A 19,460-nucleotide genomic window follows, 5' to 3' on the forward strand; every position below is an offset into this window, starting at 1 on the left:
TGCTTTGCCATGAACATTTTGTGTTGTTATAAACAGGCCAAACCATATGATGAAATGTGCACTCTTTATCTACAGCAGGGCTATTTAAATAGCTCCTCCATTAACAGAGGCAGCTGAGAGGATGACATTCCCACTGCAGACGTTTCCTCCTGAGCCTGCTCTCTGGCCACACTGAGCTGCTGGGATTTAAAGCAGCAGCAGTTATCACTGAGAGAAGCTGAAGAGCAGACTCAGGAGATAATGGCTCTAGCAGGTCTATCATCCCGTGTCCGGCTACCACCCACCTCGCTCTCCCGCCTTCAAGTGCATCCCTTACATCTACCTCACAGTGCATCCATCCCACCTTGTCACTGGTTTACAGTGCATTTCAAGACCAAATGAAAATTGAAAAAGCCTTTGCAGGTTGACAGACAATAGGAAGAGGAAAGGAATATAAGGAGACTCCTACAGAAGACTGCAGCTCGGTTACAAAGAGGATCTGTCTTGCAAAAATTAGGACCATGAAGGCTTGTGGACCTACACTATCCACTTGGAGAAACTTATATTGCAAGATAACAAAGTGACTTGTCTATTGATCCTCCAGGGAAGAACATGAATTATTAGCAATGGATACTTCCTTTGAAGGAAGAAAGAAAGCACACTCACATGCAGAACCCTCACTCTTCAAGGTGAGGAACAACAGATGCCAGGATCCTGGATACCAATACCTTGATTTTTAGGAAGGAAAAAACAGTGTGGTCATGAATGACACACCCAACACTGTCCAACTTAGTGAATAGGTGACTTGTTCAGATACAGGAGTAATTTTAAAATTGTTTGGAGGTGAAGATATTACAGTAAAATCCCTAAAGGTAAAAATATAATCAACCTATTTGGGGGTATGCTTGTTAAGGTGGATACATGGAGTACCCACAGTTGGCAAAGACTACTTCTAAATAAATTACCTATTAAAAGGGAAAAAGTTTATTCACATTGTCTGGGCGGGTCCACAATTCCATGGTTGATTCCAGTCCTTATAGAGCAATGATTTACCTTCCAAGTGCACTGGGAAGGTCTTGGCAGCTGTAAGAGGTCTAAAAGACCCTAAGCCTGGAGCATCAGACTGGTCCTTCAACTGTAGGGAAGAACGTACTGCTTCAATCAGATTATCAATAATTTCTTCTACATCTACATCATATGGAAATTGCTAAAATACAGTCTCTTCAGGATTAGACTGCAAGGAATTTGAATCTGAATCTGAGATATTTATCAGGTTATAGGGGCCTCATGCACACTTAGAGGTGGAGGTCCAGTAGGGTCAAAATTAAAATGGTGCCAAATAGTACCAACTGTGAGGTAGCTCCTTGTGCATTAGCCCATTTTGAACTGGAGAGCACTTTGTGGCTAACTAACACAGAGGCCTTAAAAGTGCCACAATGCAGAGTTCAGTGCCCAAAGGTCACATTCAAGGCTAAGCCACAATGTTTAGTCCACTGGGATATAAGCATTCCCTCCAAAGCTATTGCTGAGGATATGTTGACTTTCACATGTGTAAGTCTTTTTAGAAGTCACAACAAATACCTGTGGTGTATCCAGTATCTTTGCTGAAGAAAAAAAAAAATGAAGACATAACATATAATGGCTAGTAAAAATTATAGTTAGACTTTATTTCAACACAGCTGAAAAAATAGCCTCCAAACTATTAGGACACAAGCAAAAAATTGATATAATGGATGAATGTAGGGACGGGGGCATAACTAGAAATCACAGGGCCCCATACAAAATTTTGTATGGGGCCCTGTGATTTCTAGTTACAACCCTTATGGTTGTAACTAGAAATCACAGGGCCCCATACAAAAATAGCCTCCAAACTATTAGGACACAAGCAAAAAATTGATATAATGGATGAATGTAGGGACGGAATTTTTTCTTCAGCAAAGATACTGGATACACCACAGGTGATTTCCACTCACCTCATAGTTCTAGCCGACCTGTGACAATGAGACTGTCACAGGTCGGCTCAGTAGATCGGGAGGTGAGCGAACACATACCGGGTTCGCTCACCTCTCGATCCTGTCACAGCTCTCTGCCGTGACAGGGGGAGGGGCTGGATTCCCCTCTCCCCGCTCCGATCTGCCAGCGCTGACTGGCAGAACGGACGGGGGAGGGGGCGGGTACAGCTGGCTCTTCCTCTAGATAGGCAGAGCCAGCTGTCACTCACGCAGCTGGGCGGTTCCCGACGTCCAGGTCGGGATCCGCTCTGGCTGCGGCGTCTCAGTATACTGCGAGCTGTAGCTCGTGGTATACTGTGCTTAGGGTAACGGGAGGACGCTAGTTTGTGTCCTCCCGTTACCCTAAGGAGAACTATGGGGAAAAACACTGACCCCATAGCTCTCCTTTAAAGAGCCCACTTGTGATCCCACACAGCTCACCTGAGAGTGACCCTGCAGAGCCCACCATAGACTCTCTATAGTGGGCTCTGCAGGGTCACCCTCAGATGGGCTGGTCACACCCCTTACCTGTCAGCCTCTTCTTCCTCCGTCTTCCCTCCTCCGTTGCCGGGCCCGCTCACTCCTCCGGCCCCGCCTTCTGCTCCATCACCAGCCGCTGCTCGTGCACCGCCGCTGCTGGCTCTCATTGATCAGCAGCGGCTGTGGAGAAGAACGCAGCGCTGCACAGATCACTGACAGTGATCTGAACAGCGGCGCGTTCAAAGCCATAGCGACCCAGGCGTCCCGCATGGCATCACGGGGGTGTCCTGGCCGGGCCCCCCTGTGCTCGGACCCCATAGCGGCTGCCTGGGTCGCTATGGTGATTGTTACGCTACTGTGTAGGGATATACAGGGGCTGGCTTAACTTTTTTTGTTTTGTTTTGGGTTCCAAATTCCTGTAGGTGACAGTATAATCCAATTGTCTAAGAATTACTAAAGTCCTGTGCCCCTTAATGGATGATAAAGAAACTTTTTTTATTTTCTTACATCTTTTTGCCTTTGGAATACATAGACAATAAAATAACAAGACATTTTTACAAGACAATATTGCCAAAACAAAGCACTGTTAGTGGTCCACTTCTTTATTCCGTAAAGACGGAGATAAAAAAAGAAGGTTCCCCAAACAAAGAAATCCCTATATTGGAGCTGATCAGGTAAACAAGTGACACAAGATGGTAATGATGTATAAAAAAATATATTTAATGACAATTAAATAAAAATACACATAGGATCCAATATAACAAGACATCTAAAAACAAGTAAAAAGACATCCCCTTGAAATTCCACTTATAGTACTACGAGTGATAATCTAGAGACCACCTCAGTGGTAAATAGTCACTAATATATTCACATTGATGTGTTTTAAAGACGGATACAATGTATCAGAGCGTACTCACAACCTGTGTGGTTTGCGATGAGGGACAGTCCTTGCAGGGTCCCCTGTTTAAACGTGGATGGAGTAAATTCTGTGAGGTGTATCTTAGTGTGGGATTGTGACTCCAGATAGTAGTTATCCTTGTTTGTCTGGAGGCTCCGATGAGCGTGTCACTCCCTGCTCAATTGAGCTCACACTGATCAGCGGGTGTCGATCACTTCTAATCCAGAAAATAATCCGGAGGTTGTTTCCAGCATGTGCGGCCGCACAGCGAAGTGAATAAAGACACACTGGGCTGAAAGGTGGATGGTAGGATGGAGCAACCTCAGCCCACAAGCTGTTCTCAATCTCGGTTCAGTTTCCTACAGATTTCACTGCAGTTACGAGATAACAGCAGTTAAGGGGTTTTCGTTCCGTCCTGTCCTGTCAATCGACAATGAGAAAGTTGTTTCCTTCACTCGACCGTGGGTGAGGTAAAGCGGGTATCCAAGGGGAGTCTGAAACACACGCTGACCCTTATGTGTTTCCCCCCAAACCACTGGGGCTTCCTCAGAGGGGCGTGATGTATTTTTTTTATACATCATTACCATTTTGTGTCACCTGTTTACCTGATCAGCTCCAATATAGGGATTTCTTTGTTTGGGGAACTTTCTTTTTTGAATTAGTTTACGGAAACCCTGGAGACTGATATAGATCACATATTATAATCTATTTATAGCGTAACTCCTTACTCCCCTTGTTGTTTCTATAAAGACGGAGATCACAGGCACCTAGTCGAAAGCATTCAATTATTTTGCTTATTTATTAAAGAAACATGTCACAAGCTTCAATTAGCCCAGTGCAGGTGACACATCATAACAAATAACAATACACTTCTTTATTCCTTCACGATATGGGAGCTTCAGCTGATATGAAAGCACTACAAAAATGTTGCAAAGTATAAGAATCTTGACACAAAATAACTGTGTTACGGTCTAGTTCTGTTCTGGTTTTTAAGAGGTTTAGGTATATGTTGTATGAGGTGTAACAATGTACAAGGAGTAACAAGCAAATAAAGGACAAAAAACAGGATACCAAGCAAGCAATCTCTAGAATGTGGTAAATTTGAGAAGAAATCGTTGGAATTAAAACAAAAAACAAAAAAACAACTTAACCTTGCAGGGGTTACACCTGCACTGCAAGGGTTAAGTGCAGGTTTTATTCTAGGGGATGGACTAAAGCAGATATACTCACCTGATCCTTAATCATGCCGAGCTGCTAGACCGGTTCATGCAGCCTCTTCTCCCATTGGCCCTGGCAGTCAAAGGTCCACGTATGTCATTCATCATGTCTAATGCAGGTCCATTGACTTGCATTAAACATGAGGACACAGGGGGACAGTACATAGCCAGGAGAAAGGAGGAGAGAGGTGAGTGTTGTCTGCTGTGGGAATGACGATCAGGTGAGTTTATCTTCTCTTTTCCATCCCCTAGAGAAAAATTAGAACTTAAAGTGACATTAAACCCTCAGATTTTTTAACATAAAACAATACTGTAATGTGTGCCTTACTATAATCCATGGTTGTTTCCCTTCTCTTTGCTGCTCTTCCCTTTAAATCTGTATCTCTTCTCATGCTGGACAGAACTTCTGTTTTGCAGCAGACTGCCTTGTCTCTGGAATGGATACATGGTGTCTGTGTGTAGGTTCACAACCTGAGCCAGCACTACAGGAAGAGGCACTCAGCTGCAAGGGGAAGTTCTCCCCAAGCATGAGAAGAGATACAGATTTAAAAGGAAGAGTAGCAATAAGAAGGGAAACTACCATAGATTACAGTAAGGCGCACATTACAGTATTGGTTTATGTTAAAAAATCTGAGGGTTTAATGTCACTTTAACCTTTGCAGTGGGGGGAGGGGGAATAGCCCCACTGCAAGGGAAAGGTCACCGGGCCTTTCCACTCCAATTGTTGGTAATTGTCTGGTAAAGAGAACCTATGTAGCTGGCTTGATCCATCATTGATTGCCTAGGAAATCTGCAAAAGCATCAGCTAATTATTTGGTGGGGGTTGACACCCCGTGTATACACCTACCATATTGAAATCAGTTGGGCTAAAGTTTCGACCTCAAGGTGTAAACTTTGAGGGCTACCAATTAGATTAGAATTTACCCTTTTAAAGGGCATTCAGAGCCTGTTCTCCCTCTGCCTCCCAACCATGGCAGCTGCCTGGGAAGCGATAACAAAACTGCAAGAAACAGGGGACGTTGGAGGCTGCACCAATCCTCAGCAGGCTACATCAGACACACTCGTACTCTAAGTACCCACACTAAGTACCAAGTTACAAGTTGGTCATTAAGTTGCGACCCAAGTCGCACTGCATTGGAATGCACGACACTGCGGTACCGTGCATTCCGGTGCGGGCAATTGAACTGGGGGCGGAAGGTGCGTTTGGGGTGCCATTCAAATGACTGACAACGCAACGCACCTCTCATACCCTAGTAGGTGCGATTGCATGGAACAGTGCGTTAATCGCACAGGACTGTTCGATTAACGCACTATACTAGTGTGAACACAGAAAGTTACACACAACCACAAACACAATCTCACACAGACATATACCCTCCAAAAAAGATCCACTCAGTCTCCCTACCTTATGAGAACTAGAGTGGATCCTCAGCCTGGGGTCCAATGTGGGCTGCTGTGCTGTGACGGAAAGCCATCCATGTGTGCATTGCATGTACATCCCCCTTGCGTGCTCTGTAAAGATGCCGGAAGCCAGATTGTGACGTCACTACGGTCCAGGCACCTCTACAGGACATGCGAGGAAGCTGTAAGCAATGCATGTATGGATGGAGCTTCCTCATGGCCATAGCTCCATCCCACCCCACCTTGAGCTGACACTCGGTGCCGAGCAGCTTATGAATGGCTGCTTGGCATGAGAACTGACAGTGCTGTGCTAGGGGGAGGCTGAGAAGCCTCTCACCTAGAAAAGTGGAAGGCACATGGCGACCCACTGAACGCAGTGTCGTGACCCACTTTTGGGTCATGACCCCCAGTTGAGAACCAAAGCTCTATGAGATCTACCCCTCTGACACAAAACTTGATTGAAAAACACCATTCTGAGTTATCATTGCAGGGAACGGGTAACTTTGCTAGTTTACCTGAAAATACTCACAAAAGTAATCAAACTCTGCATTATACAAAGATGTACTTTGAAGCATGCAATTAAACTAATCTCATGTTAATGACAGCAGCCGACTAGAACTAAGTGAGGCATAGAAGGAGAGAAAATACAAGAGTACAAATGTAGTGTTTATATTTAGAAAGCATGATTCTACCCATGGTGTGACAGTGTTGTGATTCTACATCATAGAAAAATAGCTCCATTGGCCTAAGCATGGTTGTAACTACTGTACATGACATATTGCTTTGCTTTATCCACTGTTTAAGAAATGTCAGAGACGCATAGCAGGGATACTCAACCATTTAACAGTTTATACACAGTCTGGCCCTGTATGACAAAATTGTATAAAATCTAACCAGCTGCTGAGACTCAACCCGACAAGGAGGAGAGTATGGATTTAAAATGTAGGAGGGGGTAGTAGATTTAGTTAAATTATACTAAAGGCGACAAAGCAAAAAGGTAGACAGACAGAGAGAAGGAGGAGAAATATAGACTTCTCACCAGTATAAATAGGCCTTTGTTGGATAAGTTATGATATTCGGGAATTGTGGAAAATACAGACAGCACCAGGCAGCTGAACACAAGGAAGAATCTGTAAAGAGAAGAGGGGAGTGACATCAAATATACATATTTATTGAGAACATATACTGTATGGCACAAAGAAATACGATTGCAATCAGTCTCCTAATACTACCATCAATAGAAACAAGAACAACAGCCAAACACATATTATAGGGTAAGGAATTGCAAATGCAAACACAATGTAAGTAATTGCTCTAGTAACCTAAATTTATATTAAAACAAATTCTGCAGAAGCAAATAGAGCTATTAGAGATATTGGGAAAAATACATTTAAATCAATTTTTTTTGTGTAAAATGAACGTAGTAAAAAAGCTGCCCTTGTCTGGAAGGCTTGTTCTCAGCCTGATATCCAGGAAACCTGCATTGGTGTTTGCATAATTCATTTAGTCACAACCACACAGCTGCTTTGAGTACTGCTAACACCTATACATGCTGCTCAGTATTATAAATCCATCAACAGCCTGTAATACCTCCAAATGGCCAAAAGAGGGAACACAAAACACAGCTTGAGGGTGACAGTAAACCACTTTGAATAGGAAGAGTGTAAAAGGTAAAGTCCATTTTTTGGGGGGAAAAAATATAAATGCACACATCTTCATAAAATAAATAAAATGTGCATTATAATATTTTTTGCATTGGAGCCAGTAAAGCAAACGAGTGATCAGTGGTTCACGGATGCAATGCTCTGGCTTTTGTAGATTCTTCCTCCCGTCCATGTCCATACCGGGGCACTGACATTCAGTAACAGGGATGGGAAGAAGAACGAATGGACAAGTGCAGTGACATCACAGCACTTGTATTCCACTGAGAACTACAATGGAAAAAGAATGCTGTATTCAAAAAAGAGCAACCACCTGCAGGGAAAAGAACACTGCGATTTGGGTAAATGGGGTTGAGGTTGAGCTTGTGTGCGTGTGCCTGGACAATGCCAATGCGCTTGAACAAACCGCACTATTTCTTTTTTTTTTTTTGTAGCACTTTATTAAACTGGCACAAGTGCTATTTATTTAAATTCTATGGACTCACCGCAGGCAATGTGTTACCGTTGTACCACGTCCCACTATGGGGTGCTTAAAAAAAAAAGTACTGCATGCCGTACTTGCAGGCACACACCACCGGAACGCGGCATTGCCTTCACTCGGGCTGCGCTGGCCATTTTTTCCAGATGATGTGAACGAGCCCTAAAACCAACAGTTTTGATGACTTTTATTTACAGTTGTACATCTTTGACTTTATTACGTAGAGCTGCATGGGTTCAAAAACTCCATATAATGCCTTCATCCTGTAGACTGGGTATATATTCAACATGGTTATGTACAGACTAGATTTTGTATTACATTGTGACATTAATCTGGACACTGAGAGACTCAAGAAAAACATGTGACTTCATCTAATTAGTGCACTGGTGCAAGTCCAAGTGCTGTTTTCTTGCTGACAGATTTCCTTTACCTTTACAAATATGCTGGAAAAGGATTGGAACTCAAGCGCAATTAAATACCAGTTAGCTTAAAGTATTTCCAATGTGAACAAGCTTATTTTTTCATATTTCTAAAGCTTAAAAAAATTCCATATGCATATTTTAAAAAGTCAGTTTCTACAGCATATGCTTCTGCTCTGTACGCTTGATTTTTTAATTCTGTGCATGTCAGCATGCTGTCGCACGGGCAAAAGTTTAGCAGCTATGAGAAACAGTACTGCGAAGCAGCTGAACACAGAGATGCCTTAGGAACTTGACTGCACATGGGTACATACTTGTCCAAAAACATCAGCTGCTTGGTCAGAGAGGGAATTTTACACACGCCATCTGTACTACTAAAGTTACAGACTCTTATTGTGTATGACAGAATACTTTGCCAACATATGCATATAACAACACACCCTTTGAATGATTCACTCTCCTACTGCTTTATACATCCTTTCCTTCAGTACTGTAATGATTCGCGGGCTGCGTTCCGGCGTGGAGCGCAGCCGGCGCAGAGACAGTGACATATACTGCGGCGCCGTTGCGCTCCACGGTGGAACGCGGAAGCACTGTGGCCGGCGTGATGCTCCTCCCAGCCGCACTTCCGCGATTCCTTTAAAGCCGGTTCGGGGGTATGGTAAGGTGTTCGCTTATTTTGGACCTCACACCTGCTACCCCCGAACGCCGGCAACCCTACAGAGAGCCTGAAGTCTCCCTTCTAAATCGAACCCTGCGTGTACTAACCACTTCTGGTCGGACTCCCCCACACGCCAGTGACCGACAGCTGCTATCCTGCAGAGAGCCTGAAGTCTCCTTCCTTCACCAACCCTTTCCTGGACAAACCACCTCTGGACGGACTCCCCCCACACGCCAGTGACCGACAGCTGCTATCCCCCCTGGGAACCGCAAGTACCCTGCCATGTTATGCAATCCTGCATGTTCTTGTTGTGCATAGAAATATACTCTAGCTAAGTGATACATCTACTGCTCCAGGATCTGTATATAACTGTTACCGAGCACTTGCGTTATTCATACTAAGGACTGTAGCGTGATTGGGCAACTGGGCTCTGCCGAGCGTACTCTTAGAACACTTTGCTGCCTATACCCTTAAACTCCCGTTCTCAGGGGATTATTAAGGAAATACCCCAACATTACTCGCTAACTGTAGCTAACTACCATCTGGAGAATAGGGGCTCATGATGTCAACCACTCCTAACTCTCCGCCCTAGATTGAGTGACGCCAGGAGTGCCCGACTGATTGCCCACTTACCTCCATAGAGGGTGACTAATTCTTGCCAGTTCCGCAGTTGAGGTTCCCCCTCCAAAAACGTCCTAGGTGCTGACATAATAAGCGAACCCAAAATGAACCCCACGGAGCTCGCAAGACATGTTGTCTCCCTCACTCAGAAAGTTGAGAACCTTTCTCAAACCGTACAAAATCTCCAGCTATCTGACAAGTACACACTACAAAGATTATTTATGGAACTAAAAGATGGGGTTTTTTTTACTTTATTAAAGGACAACTTTATCTTAAAAGCCCATTTTCCTTAGCCCCCTAATCTAACCTAAAACCTCACCCCATCTTAGACTTGAATGTCTCTGTACTCCAGTGGTTCTCAACCTTTCTAGGGCCGGGACCCCTTGGTAACATTTGTCAAGTTGTGGTGACCCCCAACGGTAAAATTTAGGGTTGACGCGGCTGCTGCAGCGAAATCTGGCAGCGTGGCGGGAGAACTGACACTGCTGTGCTAGGAGAGGGCTGAGGAGGACTCTCAGCTAGCACAGCAGAAATCACACAGCGACCCACAGATTGAGAACCACTGCTGTAACAGCTAAAATGGCAAACCATATAACACAAGCCGAGGGTAATGATGATAATCACTAGATGGGGACCTGATGGAGAACTCCAGGTCCCTCTCTGCTGATTGACAGCAGCAGTGGGCGGGTGCAATAGCTAGTTTGCTATTGCAAAGTGAAATAGCCAATAGGAATGTAGCTATGCATTCCAATGCTGATTTATTTATTTTTTTCTGACTTACGGCGTCCGGGGCTCCGATGTCAGAAATAAAAAAAATTAAAAAACGATCGCAGTGAAAGGTTTACTCTGCTCGATCGAGCAGATTAAACCTTTCCAGGAGAAAGTGTTTCTCTCCCGGGCGGCCGGGAGCCGCTATCTAATAGCGGGAGACTCCCGGCGACCCCTGGCAAATTGTCATTCGACCCCCGAAGGGGTCCCGACCCACAGGTTGAGAACCGCTGCTGTACTCCTAGCATCTCTATTGCAGGCTATATTCATGTCTATAGAGGCTGTAAATATTATAGGTGAGGCCACAGAAAGGTAAGTAGACACCTCGGTGGGGGCCTAGGTTAGGGTGCAAGGGAGGATCAGTTAGGAGTTTTTTTTCTTTTAAAGGTAAAATGGTACTTTAACCATTACAGTGAGTGCAAAACAAATCTGTATTTACTGATGTCAAAAGACATAAACTCATTAAAAGAAATTTGGAAGACAAACTATGTTCAAAACAGGTTTAAAAACTATTTTCAAACAGACACGCTCCCGTCCGAACATCTGAAGAGTCTCGGGTGGCCACATAGGATCTTAGGGCATGCGCAGTTCAGATGTTCGGCCGGGAGACGAGGAGAACCTCAAGGTAAGTCTATGGTGCAGCCTGCACCCGCACAGACACCGTGGGACATGAGAGAATCATGAGAGAGTCAGCGCTGGATCGGAGACCCGCACCAGCGCTGGAGGAACAGCTGAAAAGGACAGTAAAGAAGAAGATGATCGGATTAAGAAACATCATTTAAGGTAAGTCCTTACATTAGCATTGTTAGGGGGGGGGGACTTTGACTTTAATGTCACTTTAAGACCCATATTAGGTTTATTTTGTCTATCTGTGTTCTGTCTGTGAGATTTCCTTTCAGAGATATAGCAGAAAGCTTAGTAGGGTATACATGGGTAGATTTTTGCACGAACATTCGTACGAAAAATCCCATCTTGAAGCAACCACTTGATGCTTCTAAGCTAGTCTCCTAATTTCCTGGAGAAACACATCTCAAAGCGTCCAATGCTGAATGGCATGCAGACTGGTACCGCCTAGAAATGGGGCTGCAAGCTTGCTGCTCCCTTGCTTTGGGGGTACCAGAGAATGTCAGGTGAATGTGAAGGAAAGTAAACATTCACAAACATCTTAGGGAGAATCTTACAGTAAAGACCTGTTTCCTATTAAGGAACAGATGATGCCAACTGTAAGGGAATGTAATTTTCACTGGGTGAATTTCCACTAAGGGGGCAATTTTCACCAAATAATTTTCGGTGAATTGCCCATGGAATCTTTGATAAATAAAGCCATCAGAGAGGTTGTAGAACTATTAACCCCTTGATGCCGAGCGTCGCGTTTTTGAGACATACCACTCCTGGCCTGACGGCAGCCAAGGTGGTGTGTTTATTCTGCCAATGCTGGTTTATTTGTATTCAATAAGTACCAAAGATTGTTTTAGGAGCAGTGATCGCGCCCTGCCGCAGTAGTATAGTTAGCTACAACTGCTTGAAGTACGCAAAGCCTCAGCGCAGTCATGCACATGGCTGCTGATGTTAATTTTGAGAAAATTTGTGTAAATTTTAGGTTATTTTTGTAAAATAAAAATATGCAACAGCTTATTGTTTGCTACTACGCCTTCTAAATTGAGGTCAACTCCATGTGACAAAACATTTCAAAGTTATGTGCAGATTTCGCTTTGTCGCTTTTTTGCGACATTAGGCAGTTATGGCAATATTATATGTATGTGTAATCTGCTTGATTACATAAAAAGTAATGCGTGCAAAGTTGATATTTCAGCATTTTTTTTGATAAATCGAGATTACACCAGTGGAAGTCTGTTCAGATACTGTGGGTCACTGTGGACGGCAACGCTGCAAACACCCAAATTGTAAGGGCCAGAGTCTAACCAAATGTTTGAAGTGCAATGTTCCTCAACAAGATAAAAAACTGCTTTTGAGAACTCCAAGAGTAAAAATATTTCTTCCCATGTGACTTTTTATTTTATTTTATGACATTCTATTGATTTTTGATCATTTTTGTCATTTGAATTATTTACCGCAGGTACTGGTCAATAACTTAATTTTATTACTTAAATGCCTAGTGTCGCTAATTTGCATCATACCTAAAATTTTCTCCATAGTATGTGCTATATTCAAATTAATAATCTCCACCTTCCTTTGTATCTGCTTGAAAGCCAAAACACATATCATATTTTTTTTTTATAATTGAAAATTAATTCAGACATCAAGGGGTTAAACAGTTGCAAGTTCTAAAGACATTTTCAATGTGGCAGATGAAGTTTATATCTTCGTTTAAAGTGTATTATTGATTGCTAGAATTATTTTTATTAAGACTGGAGCTCTTCTTTACACTTATCTGCTAGAGATGCAGCATGAATGGTAAATATCTTGACCCATCTATTAAAAAGCGTTTGAGTGATAGGTCAATGATAGGTATGACCGGAACACAGAAAAATTATACAATAGGCAGGTTAAATCTAATTACAGCAAACATAAAATAAAAAATTAAACTTTCTTATTAACATGTTCTTACTATTATTTTTTTTAAAATTAATTTTCATGTTTACTTGTTTTGTTCATTTTTTTGTGTCACATTAAAAATATGTGCAAAAGTGAAAAAAAAACCTTTGTTTGCAAATAACTTTACTATGCTTTGTATCAGAATCAACATTTTTTGATGTCTCTTAATATGATCTTCTTCTTTCCTGTTTAAAGCCTTCTCTCCAGCGCTGCTGCGGGTCTCCGATCCAGCGCTGACTCCTCTGTCCTTGCTGGCACTTCCCGTCTTTAGACTTACCTTGTGTCTCTCCTCGTCTCCCGGCTGAAAATCCGAACTGCGCATGCACCTGCCCCAAGATGCTTTGCAGCCGCCCGAGATTTTTTTAACTAAAAGAATAGATCTGGGTTGTGCTAAAAATCCATTCATAGCATTGTGCTGACAGGCGAGTAGACTAGAGTATAAGCCAAGATTTTCAGCCCATTTTTTTGGGTGAAAAGTGCCCCCCTCGGCTTATACTCGAGACATCACTTCTCATTAGGGATGAGCAAATCTGCCTGGGACCAATTTGCAGAGTTTTAGGCTGTTAGAATGGTATAAGGCCTGCTTTGAGCAGTAAATAAAGAATACCCAGTGGTTCACTGAGGCTGTCCCTGTTCTTGTTGATGCAAAACTGTCCTGCCACTGTGGCTATTCCTGTACACACTGCACAAAAGCACCGCATTCCTTCTACCCCCAAAAAAAACCTGCTAATTATTGTGCCACAAATGACAGTCTCACAGACACACATAAACCTACTATTTAAAAAATGACTCTTTTCCATTACATCTGCGCAAACAAAAAGCTATCACCACGCTATAAGTAGAGTAATAAGTTCCACAATGTTATTAAAGCACAGTTTCAAAGGCTTGATATATGCTTCATAGAGAGTATCAGTTGAAGCATTAAAGAAACTACTTTTGAAGTGAAACATGCCCCGGTGAGCAGTGTTGGTCGTAAATACCGCCTGGTGAACAAATTTCCTATTATGCTTGATAGAATCCATCATAGACATATACAAAGTTAATCATTGCAGTACTACCCTGTTTCCCCGAAAATAAGACCTACCCCGAAAGTAAGACCTAGCACTATTTTTCAAGATTCCTGTAAATAAGACCTACCCCGAAAATAAGACCTAGTTTGGCGGTATCATGTGAGGGGGAACTTGAAGAGCAGGAGAGATGGTATCAGCCTGCAGGGACATACTGTATTAAGGGGATGACAGGGGACTCCCTCCGGCCAGCGCAGTGACAGGGAGCACTCCAGTACCATACTTCACCAACTGCTGTCCCCCCGAAGGCACTGCTTAATGTAATGGTACTGTACTGTATTGTGTACCGGTAAATGATACCATACTTTACTGCGCTGTCCACTGTCTGATGTTCCCACTGCTGCACCGCTGGCACCGCTGTCCCTGATGGCAAAGCATGCCAGCACTGTAGAAAGCAAGGCTGCAGCAGCGGAGGGAGCAGAGCCGCATTAGCAGATACACCCCCTGAAAATAAGACCTAGTGTGTTTTTTGGAGGCAAAAAAAATATAAGACAGTGTCTTATTTTCAGGGAAACACGGTATCTGTGATACAAAATCCTCCAGAGAGCCACACTGATCATCACAAATGTAACATCACATGAGGAACTGCCAAACACTATCACAAATGTCATTCATAGATAAGCATAATCGGCAATTCATATCAGCATCAAGCCATGTGACACATACAACTGAAAACTTAGATTATTACTGTTATTGCCTTGCAATAGGAGCCCCTGAGTACATTGCTGCCTGGGGTCTGATAGTAAGTAGTTAATGCAAGCTGTAATTAGTAAGCAAAGCTTTTAGATCTTAAAGGAACAAAACCAGTCAGAATAGTGCAAAAAAGCCAGCTCAGTCCTGTCAATGTGGGGCTAGCCTTACAGCTTGAGGCCTTAGCCCCTTCTTACCAACACCCTTATGTAAACAGGCAGAGAAGGATAGTTTTGTGTCCCATGTGGGTAGTGTCTGGCAGAAGAGTGTCCACAGCCAATCTCTGAGTCCCGCCATTCGTCCTTCAGCGTGAATCTGGAACTCCGCATCTCACCACCACTACAAAGTGCTGCTCCCCGGGAATCCATTTTTTAACATGGAACACAATCAGGGAGACTTTTCATCAGGGCTCAAACTCCTGAAACCGGGGAGGTCTCGTCACCCTACTCTAGGCCTAAATAAGGGCTTGCACCAGTGAAAGCTGTGAGCTGTGAAGGTGAAGCTGTCGATGGCGACAAAGCAGGAGGAAGGACTGCTAAGAATGAAAAAGAAAACTGCAAAGAATGCAAGGAGAAATGGAAATGTTTGTGAAGGAAGGAAAGTCCAATGTGAAAAGTACAGCTAACAGTAAGTTTGTTCAGCCAATGGAACAGCATCAGATTGCATGTGATAGTCAGCATTCTGAGAATGTTACTCAGCACAGTCCAAGCTATGGAAGTGTTACACAGCAAAGTCAGCCACTGCAGGCCCAATCAATTGGAGCTCAGGCAGATCAGAGTGAAACAGAGACATGTTTGCTTTATTAGAACAAAAACAATAAAGAGTGAACAAGTAATGGTTGGCATGGGCCTGGAACGTCCATCATGTTCTAAATTGCAACAAAATAAAGTTAATGGTGGTCAATAATTTACCACAACCTGCCCCAACCAAACATTCTGCATCTGGTAAAGACCCTTAGAAGTCTCCCAGTTCTTCTGCTGCAAAGGAGGATTTTAAATATCCTGCATATATGAGAGAGCAGAAGATGAAACAAAAAGTGTCTAAGCCCACACCTGGGCTGTACCTCGTTGACAAGATCCCTTCACTGGTAAAGTCTAATAAGGGTGTGCTAGCGATGAACCAAAGGGAGTGAAAATTGGTTCTAAAGAAAATAAATTTAGTGTGTTTTTCTTGCAGGAGGTACATGGACCTTCTTCTGGTTCTGGTCCTGGTCCTGTTAAAGAGGATACCCTGAGGAGTACCAATACAAAAATAGAGAAATCGATTGCCTCTGTTTGTTTATAGACTTAAAGCCATCAATTCCAAAAATAAATTCTTTATGGCAGCAAACTAAACTCCCTAGGCACAGAGCTGGCCGACGTGTCAAAGGACATTAATGCTGTTCTGGAAAAACGGGGAGCAGTGGGGGTGGTATACAGGAACAGAGATCCGTTTGCGGCAAAATGCCATTAAATTGCTGAGTCTTCTTCAGATTCAAGTTCTGGGGAGCTTGTTCACACAAGCTGCAAGGAGCAACACTTGATTAAGACTAATCTACATACTGGATGTCTAGCTCTGGAGGGCACCAGAAAAGTCAGCTCAATCCAGCAGGCATTTACATTACAGGAGATACACGGAAGTGAAATGATGGACTCCTAACATACTGTATGTATGCTGATCATGAGGCCATTGCTGTCATCACTAATGCTCATGATAGGAGTACTCCTGCTGTAACTGACTAACTACTAATGATCTGGATAAGGCAGGTGTTGCTAATACTGATGTGATAGATATAATGCTGGTGTAGCTAATACGAACAACGAAATTTACATGTCTACCAAAAGCTTAACATAACCTGGGTGGAAAAAACTCCAGATGAGGAATTGTTAGCTGCAGCAGATTGTGTAGCGGGAAGGCCTTAATGAGTGGGGTCATGTTAACTAGGAGGGAAGTAGAGCCAGAGTAACAGGAGACTATCCCCAAGCAATCAGTGTTTATCAGCTTGATAAGCAACTGTCGGCTGTGCGTTCTTCGTCTGTTGTAATTCCTACCTCTGTGAGGAACATTCCCACTGTAATAGAAAAAGGAATATAAAAAAAAAGTCTTCCTATAAAACTGTGAGCAACTGGACCCTGGTGCAAACACCAGCTTAAAAAAGTGAAAGGGGTCCAGAAGTGTTATAGCTGTTGCCACCAATAGATATCATGTGTTGTCAGAGTCAGATGCCAACTCCTCTTTTCTGGATGTGGAACAAATAGGGTAGGAGTTAAAATAAAGTGGTGGCCACTCCCTGCTTCTGCATTTGCAGAATCTGATATGGCTACTGGTAATGGGCAAAGTGACTCTATAATAAGTGATGTATAATGATGGCAGCCATTTTTTTTACTACTCTTTGCTGTTTTTCTTTAAACATTGTCTCTAGTAATGTGAACAGCATAAAAAACAGAAGGACAAGACATATAGTTTATAAACACCTCAGGTACCTGGACAGTGATTTTTTTTTTTACAGGGGACGCACCTAATGTCTGTTTGGAAATTATGGTAAGCAAAGAAATTTGGTGCCTTAAGCAGGTGTTGCCATCCTTTTAAAACTATATATATGATAGTACAGGTAGAAGTATCAATAAGCAAATGTTTCATGTTGGAGGCAACAATTAATGGTGGAAGACTGAGGCAGCCGCGTGTACAACCGACCCAAAGTGAAATGAGCCGAACACTGTTCGGCTATTTACTTCAGGCTTGTACGGCTGATTTCAGCTGTATATCGGCTGAAATCAGCCGTACATCGGGTGGCTTCAGGTCGGCCAAACATGCTCAGCATGTTCGGCCGCCCCGAAGTGCAGAAGGAGTTCAACTCAGCCGATCCAACATCTGGATTGGCTGAGCCAAACCTCCGGCAGGCTACTCGCTGCTGTTCGGCCTATTCTCATAGATGCCGGACAGCAGTGAGTGAATAGACGAATGCCGCTGAGCGGCATTCTGCTCGGCTATTCTGCTCGGTACCTCTATGGTACCGAGCAGAATAGAAAAACAGTTTAAAAAGTAGACAAAACAAAAATAGAAAAAGATTGGGTGGAGCTAGCAGTTACCGCTAGCTCTGCCCAACTGTTTTCTTTTGGCCCGGGACCAGCTGTCATTAGAATTAGAGCTTGTCGGAGCCGTTGGGGATATGAAAGCAGACTCTGCTAAGCTCTCATCCTAATGATAGAACAGCGTCTGCTGGTTACCTAGTAACCAGCAGACGCTGTTCTGTCATTAAGATGAGAGTTTAGCAGAGTAGGCTTTCATATAGCTGTCGGCTCTCCTAAGCTCTCGTCGTAATGACACATGGGCGTCCCTGGTTAACTGATTGTCGGCTGGCCAGCTTTGATTTCTCCCTGGGCGCAGTCGAGTCGAAGCATATGCCTTCGGCTCGACTGAGCCCCTTGGCCAACTTCGGGAGCTGTACGGGCTATAGTGAATAGCCCGTACAGCAGCCCTGAACCGAAGGGGTCCTGGGGCCGAAGCTACCCGAAGGATCAGCCAAAGCTACAGATAGATCCTTCGGTAGCTTTGTGAATAGATCCCTCAGATTAATTAACATATATGGGCCTCCGACAATATCAGGAAGAACTTGGTTATTTAATGATGTGAAACCATATCTTTTTACATCTGTTCCTGGGATTACGGTCACAAATTTTAATGCCACTAGAACAGTAAGTGACTACTCCTCATAAATGGTGGTGTGTTGTCCTTCCAAGTTCCTTAAACACAATATTTTGCAAGCTGGCCTAAGTGATGTGTGCACTCAAAATGGTAGGAAACCAGGCTTCACCTTCTCCTGCAGTGAAAAGAAGAGCACAATAGATCTGGCAATAATGAGTCCTATAGGATTAGCAAGAAGCTGGTACCATACTCAGATTACGTGGCCCTGCACTTCTGTCTAGGAACATGTAAACATCTTGATATAGGTATAAGGCAATGGACACTCAGTGCTAATCTTTTAGTAAGGTGGTTCAGCAACAAGTACAAATCCTCATGCAACATCAACATCAATATAGCCAGTATCTCAGGCTGCAGGGAGAACTGGTGTCACTTTATTCAGGTGGGTTAGAGGCTGGTAGAAAAACTGACCAAGTGAAATCTGAAATGAGTCAGTATAGCAGATAACTCCCTGGTGTTGAATGAAATTATGGGTAACCAGGGACACCTGAAGAAAAAAGGCAGTTCCAGGTCCTGATACTGATAATTTGGACTTATTATGTCAAAAGAAGGCATAGGCATAGTGACCTAATGCCATTACGGCCAAATTTATGGCTCCTATTCTGGTGGATGTATTTAAAAGTTTTCTGGGAAAAAATCTTATGCCTCCATCCATGGAAGAATCATCATTGATTCTGTTGTCAATGGGTAAGGAGCATCTATGGTTATGTGCAAGTGAAAATACCGTTTTTTTTTAATTTTCCTTGATTGTGATTGGGTATTCATTGCATAGTGCATGCTTGCAACATTCATGAAGCTAGGGGAAATGCCCCTTGTAAAGTGAACAGTCTATTTCCCTTTAGTAAATCAACCCTTTGGACTCCAATGTTGTCTCACTGTGAGTGAGAGCTGT

At 43.3% G+C, this 19,460-nt stretch overlaps 1 protein-coding gene across 3 annotated transcripts in view; it reads right to left on the reverse strand.

Moving 5' to 3' along the window:
- Positions 1 to 19,460, reverse strand: part of KCNQ4 (potassium voltage-gated channel subfamily Q member 4) — a 158,814-nt gene that overhangs the window by 64,681 nt on the left and 74,673 nt on the right. For all 3 annotated transcript variants that reach the window (XM_018576755.1, XM_018576754.1, XM_018576753.1), the window contains exon 2: positions 7,006 to 7,096. In XM_018576755.1, the coding sequence (XP_018432257.1) occupies positions 7,006 to 7,096 (91 nt within the window). The remainder of the gene's footprint in view (positions 1 to 7,005; positions 7,097 to 19,460) is intronic.

This window comes from Nanorana parkeri, unplaced genomic scaffold (genome assembly GCF_000935625.1).
Source record: "Nanorana parkeri isolate BGI_ZX_2015 unplaced genomic scaffold, ASM93562v1 scaffold76, whole genome shotgun sequence".
Classification (NCBI taxonomy): Eukaryota; Metazoa; Chordata; class Amphibia; order Anura; family Dicroglossidae; genus Nanorana; species Nanorana parkeri.